Genomic DNA, 7,084 nt, shown 5'->3' with positions numbered 1-7,084 from the left:
AAACGTTCCGTTTTCTTCTCGCCTAGTTCAATTCCAGACAAAATATATATAATATAATAATAATAATAAATATATTATATTTGTTTTTAGATCAGAAAGAGTAGAAATTTCCAACTTACAATACGTCTCCGGATTTGGTTAATCCAAAAGCGTATAAAACTAACCTACTTTGGATCAAAAAGCTTCTTTTTTTAAAAAGGAATTTTAACAAAGACCTCTGAATATGAGTTTAAAGCCTATCCGGATCGGCAGAATAGTTGCATGCAACAAATTTCCGCTTAGTTTCCACAGTTGTGCGTGGAATTCCCATGATTCGTATTCATTAAGTTCTTTTGTAGCGCTTTGAAAATAAATTAGAAGCCAATCGGTTAAAACTTAAAATTTAGTCGAAAAAATAAATTTGTGGCCGATTGTGGATGGCAAACTAAAAAATTGTATGCTACCGCTTTTCGCGAGTTTTCCACTCTTGCGGGTGGAATTAGCCCGAATTAACGTGCACGTCCATCACATAAGATAACCTCTAGGTTTGAGCTGTGCGTTGATAATCGATCAGTCACTTATAATACAACAATCAAGAGGCTCTAGTCAGGAGTTCCTGATGTTCAAAATTGTATTTTTAAATTTCCAAGGCTCTAGCTCTCATAGGTGCTGAGATCTTGCGTTTATACATATGGACTGACAGACGGACATGGCTAGATCGACTCGGCTATTGATGCTGATCAAGAATGTATATACCTTCTGCTTGTTACATACATCTGCATCTTGTTGGTGTTTTGATTTATGGAAACTTTGGACCCAAGTTTCGCTTAGCTGAAAAATGTAATCTTTCCACTTGCTAAGACCCAAGACTTAGGCTATCAAATGCTTTTGTATATATGTAAGGATATATGTAAGCTAGAAAACAATGGGTTCAGGGCTAGCAGCTGGCTTGCCGCAAATCTCGTTTCGCGGGCATTGAAGCATTGAATTTCTCAAGTATATATTATATATATGTTTCAAGTCAGCTTGACCATAAAGTCACTTAGCTAAGCAGCTGCTGACTAAAAATTGCCTTCGCTGCCAATTTGATGAGTTTTGCGGTTCTCACAAACGCTTACGCGAAGGTGTTCAACAAATTGTCTGACCCTCAGCAAATGATGCATATAATTTGCAGTTGAATTCCAGGCAAAAGCGATTCATGTGCTCGCTGTGCGATTTATAAATTGCGTATACGCTGCGTATGCGTGATATTTGGACAGATTGCGCATACGCAGCGTGTGGCAGGCGAATATGCTAACTAGAATCGAGAAGCGGCAGCAAGTGCTGCGATTTGCGAACGTGCAACAAATTTAAAGAAAACAAAAAAAAAAAAAAAAACAAAGGCAGATGTTAATCAACTAATGGCCAGCAGCGGCAACAGCAACAGGTAAAAGGGGCAACAAGTTGCAAGTTGGGCTGCAGCAGCCGTTGCTTATGTAATGGGAAAGGTGCAGTTAATGCTGTGGCTGAGGTTGCGGCTGCTGCTGCTTCGGCTGCTGCGGATGCAACACAAACAAGTCGCCACCAACGCTGGCAGATGCTGCTGTTGCTGCTGTTGCTGCTGCTGCTGTTGCAGATGGGACAGCAACAGTTTGTTGCCTGTTATGACTTGTTGCCACTGCCTGGCTGGCTGGCTGGCTGTATAAGGGCAGGGGTTATGGGAGCGGGGGGGGGGGGGGACTCTGCGGGCGTCTGGCTGAGTCTCACTTTCGCCTAATGGCAATGATGCGGCAGCATTTGGCCCATATTGCCAGGCACACTCACACCAACACACACACACAGCGAGAGAGAGACAATGTTGCAGACGGTTGGCAATAATCATGACAACGGCGGGAAAAATCGTAGATGCCACACACCGCAACACACCCCACGGCCTGCCTTGGTGCATGCATAGCGAATGGTTTTTGGAAAAACGTTTTTCCGGTTAATGTGTGCCAACTTGGTAGTTGGGTATAAAAGTCTGCTCAGCCAGCTCTGGTCATGTCAGTGTTGTTTCGTGCTCCACTCCAAGCAGCCAGCGCAGGATATCACAAGAGCAACAACATACTTATATATAATTATATGTATATATATATATATATATATATATACCGATCAATCAGTTAACAAAGTAATCGCATAATTCAACGTGCAGCCATGAAAGTACGTACGGTGCCTTTCGAACGTGTCAATTTACTCGCCGCGTGCAACATTTAAATTTTTTTTTTTTAATTACAATTTTTTATTTATTTTTTTTATATTTTTGTTGTGTTTGTGTTGCCAGAGACTTGAGGATTATATTGGTTTATTGTTGTTGTCGCCAGCTAGGACTTTATAGTTTTTAAAGTCACAGTTTTGCATTCACAGGGAAAACAAACTTGGTTTCACACGATCACTTCCATTTCCGCAAATTGTCAACAAGTGCAGTTCACGATACCGAAAATCGGCTACAGTTTTAGAGTCACTGTTTGTAGTTTACAATTTTAGAGTCATAGTCGAGAGACTCACAGTCAGAGATTTTTAGCTCGACGGATCACAGCTGAGTAGCCGCAGTAGCATATTTAGTTTAACGTCAAGGATCTAGGTTTTAGAGTCACAGTTTGATTTATCAGTTATCGAATCATAGGCCAAAGAGTCTCAGCTCAGGGATCACAGTTTTAGATTCACCGTTTGTAATTTACAGTTGAAGAGTCATAGTCGAGAGAGTCACAGTCTCACAGTGCCAGCTTAAGGATCAAAGTTTTAGAGTCACCGTTTGTAATTTACAGTTGTGAAGTCATAGTTAAAAGAGACACAGTCTCAGAGTCCCAATCTCAAAGTCTCAGCTGAAGGATCACAGTTTAGTGGACACATTAGCAGATTTAATTAAAAGTAATAGTTTTCGAGTCACTGGCCAACGGGCACAGTTTGCGAGCTATAGCCCAACAGTTGCTAATAGTTACACATTTTAAATTCACAGTTTTCGAGTCACCGTTTTAGAGTCACAGTCAATATATTTAGAAGTTCAGCGGCACAGTTTTGAAGGCGCAGTAATATGTTAAGGGGATTAGAGTTTGAGAGTCGAATCTTAGAGTCACAGTTTTAGAGCCCCAGCGGCATGTTAAGGAACTTAGAGTCACAGTTTCAGAGTCAACGACTAAAGGACACAGTTTTGAAAGTCCCATGTCTTTCAGAATCACAGTAATTGAGTCACAACTTAACAGGCATAGCTAAAGAGTCACAGTTTGCGAGTCACAACAAACAAATCACAGTTTTAGAGCTATAGCGAATAGATTTAAAAGCTCAGAGGCACAGTTCTAGAGCCATAACAGTATATTTGCACATTTAGACTCACAGTTTTGGAGTCCACCATTAAAAAAGTACAGTTTGAGAGTCACATAGTTGTTGCTAACTGTAACAGTCATTGTTGAGAAATCACAGTTGGCGAGTCACAATTGTCAAGTCACAGTTTTAGAGCCGCATAAGTATATTTCGAGGCTTAAAGTCACAGTTTTAAGGTCAACGACTCGCAGTTTGAGAGTCATGTAGTTGTTGCTAACTTTCCTGTTGCTTTTTCCATTGCAGGCCTTTGTCTGTCTACTGCTGATTGGGGCGGCCAGCGTGACGGCCAAGCCTAAGCCAGGTGGTGGCGGCTGGTCCTCAGGCGGCGGCGGTGGTGGCGGTGGCGGCTGGTCTTCGGGCGGTGGCGGCGGCGGAGGACATGGCGGCGGCGGCGGCGGCGGTGGCGATGTGCAGGTGATCAAGGTTATCACCGAAAGCGGCGGTGGTGGCGGTGGCGGCGGCTGGTCCTCCGGCGGCGGCGGCGGCGGCGGTGGTGGTGGCTGGTCTTCGGGCGGTGGTGGCGGCGGACATGGAGGCGGCGGCGGCGGTGGCGATATAAAGCTCATTAAGATCATCAGCCTGGGCAGCGCTGGCGGCGGCGGTGGCGGACATGGCGGCGGTGGCGGCGGCGGCTGGTCCTCCGGTGGTGGCGGCGGCGGCGGCGGCGGCTGGTCCTCCGGCGGTGGCGGCGGCGGCGGCGGTTCTACCAAGGTCATCAAAATCATTAAGCTGAGCGGCGGCGGCGGCGGTGGCGGCGGACACGGCGGCGGCGGTGGCGGCGGCGGTGGCTGGTCCTCCGGCGGCGGCGGCGGCGGCGGTGGCTGGCAGCCAGCTGGCGGCTGGGCCTAAGCCCGACCAACCAACAAAATTAGCCAGGCGCCTGTAAATACTGTATATAATTGAGACATGATTTTTTGTTAATTGTTGTTAATTTTTTTTTTTTTTTAATTTTTTTATTGATTTCACAAAATTTTCTATGTAAACGAAAAGAAAAAAAAATGTTGTAATTATTTAACCAAATGTATTTTTTTGTATTATACAATATTGCACATCGTTTGGCCCGAAACTCGGCCAAAAGACTACCGAATATTTGCAGACAATCGAAATAAATATTATCAACTGTTATTTAAAAATTTGGCGTCTGTTGTCTTTAAAACCGCGTAGATCCATAAATCAACAACTGAAGAATCATTGTGCGCTGATAATGATATAATGCCGGCCCGCAAAGCGTTTTGTTTAAAGCCACGCGAAGAAAAGCTGCTCTAAAGTGATTTTAGTTTTTTTTTTTTTTTATATATTTATAGCTCTTGTCGGGCGCGATTTATCAAAGGTTGAGCAAAAGAAATGGGTCTGGCGTATGCGACGCGCTGATGACCTCTGTGTGTGTAGATGTGCGAGAGTTGGACCAGCAAGCGAGAGGTTGCCGGCTCAAACCCAAAAGCATTCTTTTCTCTATAGCTTTAATATTTGGTCTTTGGGTCTTAGATTTCGACAATTACACAATTACAATTTCTCTTCTATTTATTATAATAGATTTTATTCTAATTTATCCTAAAAGATATAGAAATATTCGTGCTGAAAGACACTTCTATGCCAGAAGGGTTTCTCCAATATTTTGATCTTATATATATCATGTATTCTCGTTAAATAATTTATTTATTACAATATTATACAAGATTTATACTATGCAATATTATGTTGTATCTGATTCCTGAACCTTGAACCTGCATTCATGTCTATAAGAATCGAGAAAGTAAGCATACCGAAGATTTAATACCCTTGCACATGTTGTGAGAAGGTTGAACTCTTGTAAATTCGGAGTTTTGATGAAAACATCTAGGAAAACAGAATATTTTGCCATACAAGAATCTACTTTTCGACCGATTCTTCCCATAGAGCTATATAATGTAGTATATGTAAGCATATCAAGATATCTTGATAAACAAACAAATGTTTAATTTTCGATCGATCGTTCCAATGGCAGCTATATGATATAGTGCTACGATCCAATTCCGACATATGTACGGGCAAAGTTGGCTATATCCAATCGGCTATTGCTGCTGATCTAGAATATATATACCTTATAGGTTCGAAGATGTCTTCTTCTATGCCTTACACATTTGATGACAATAATAATAATACCCATAAAAATGTTTTCTAACGTACTTTCCCATGTTTGACTTCAGCTTAAATGTAACTCCTGCTGCCCAAATGCGTGGTATCTTCTCGTCGAGCATGCCTGAATTGCCTGCCTGGCCCTGGCTTGTCGCCTGCCAAAGCTATTGTTGCCAAATTGCTCAATTTGTTAATAACAAATAAATAGTTAATAAATGGCAATTAGCAAATGGTAAAATGTTGCGAACAAAAAAAAAAAAATAAATAAATACAAAAAAAAAAACAAAACGCGCGCGTGCTTAGTTTTTGATGCGTTTTTAGCCGCTGGCGTTTTTCTGCTTGGGCCACACACGTGTCGCCATAGATTTTTCCCAACGAAAAGCTGCATAAAAACAAAAAAAAAAAAAAAAAAACAAAAAAACCAAAAACCGAAACTGAGAGCCGCGCCGTGGCAGGTGAAAGGTCGCCGTTGTTGTGAAGGACATGTGTAAATGGTGTGATTGAACAACGATTGAGCGATTGATTGATGTAATTGGGTTTAATCAAACTGCCAGCACAATTTGCTAATGCTAATTATGAGAAGCCATAGGTAGGCCAGAAAGCTGATGCGACCAACACGTTTGCCACACATTAAAAGCCCATTAAAGATCAGCCAGCCCCCCTCCCTTCCCCGTCCGACCGCTGCATTAATTGTGTGTTTCCCCATCCATTCAGATTTGCATCCATAGCCATGCATAATAGATGATGCCAATCAATGAATCTCAGGTTCCAGCTTAAAGCAAAAAATCGAAATGAACTAAAACCGAAACACGCCCCAAAAATCGGCGGCGACGCTTTGGCTGTCGCGGCTGCTGCCTGTTCCCAAAATGCTCGATGCTTTATGTATCAATTAGCTGGCTTGGCAACCCAGCTGAGGGGGGAGGGGGGACGGGGGGGGGGGTTTGTGGTGCCTGCAGGGGCTCAAGGTGGGCAAACCGCGAAGAGCCCAAACAGCCAACCGACAACTTCAGCGCCTAACGCGAGGCGTTCGTTGAGTTGTAATATCTGAAGCATACGTAAGTTGGCAAACCGGTTACTTTTATTGTGCTGGTTCAAACCCGAAATTACATTTTATAGCTTCATTTTCCCTATGAACCGAACCGGTAGCCGGTTGGTCAAGAAATAGTTAAAAGGCAAACCGAATCCCTATAGACATCATAAAAAATGAGAATGAGGAAGAGGGAGAGAAAGAGAGAGAGAGAGAGGGAGAGAGGGAGAGAGAAAGAGAGATAGAGACGGAGTTATAATCAGAGATAAAGGTTATAAGCTTCCGTCAAACAAAGCATGAAAACCGGCTAGGCCTACTTGTATATGTGAGAATCGCATAGTAGGGCGATATTTGAAAAGTTAATTTTGTGCAGCACAGTAATATGTAAAATAGAGTAGGTAAGTAGGCTAGAATTCCGCGATTATCCTCAATCAGTCGATCAATAAGTGAGCATCAATCAGTTATATATATATCTTTATAGATTCTTTTGTGTGTTTGGATTGATTTTGATGCATTTTTGCTGTGAACCTCAACTTGGATCTTGTAGGTAGCGCTGCCATTGAATGCTTTTTTATATTATATATTTTGACTGTTATTTTTTTAAAAATTTGTATAAAGATTTAT

The 7,084-nt window shown here is 42.4% G+C and overlaps 1 protein-coding gene across 1 annotated transcript; it reads left to right on the top strand.

Annotated features, from left to right (window-relative positions):
• The first annotated feature begins 688 nt into the window (after window positions 1-688).
• Window positions 689-4,167, top strand: LOC135440026 (uncharacterized). Its single transcript, XM_064698984.1, has 2 exons — window positions 689-727; window positions 3,562-4,167. The coding sequence occupies exons 1-2, from the start codon at window positions 689-691 to the stop codon at window positions 4,165-4,167; spliced, it is 645 nt and encodes a 214-aa protein (XP_064555054.1).
• The last annotated feature ends 2,917 nt before the right edge of the window (window positions 4,168-7,084 follow it).

The sequence above is a fragment of the Drosophila montana genome, unplaced genomic scaffold (genome assembly GCF_035044405.1).
Source record: "Drosophila montana isolate Dmon_TW-CO22-7 unplaced genomic scaffold, ASM3504440v1 contig_787_1, whole genome shotgun sequence".
NCBI classification, from domain to species: domain Eukaryota; kingdom Metazoa; phylum Arthropoda; class Insecta; order Diptera; family Drosophilidae; genus Drosophila; species Drosophila montana.
This window is presented reverse-complemented; position numbering and strand designations above follow the sequence as displayed.

What these genes read in the sequence shown, in the direction of transcription:
- LOC135440026 (XM_064698984.1), top strand. Translation starts at nt 689, where the DNA reads ATGGCTAGATCGACTCGGCTATTGATGCTGATCAAGAAT. An exon ending in TATTGATGCTGATCAAGAAT is followed by an intron (nt 728 to 3,561) that starts GTATATACCTTC and finishes TTTCCATTGCAG; the next exon opens with GCCTTTGTCTGTCTACTGCT.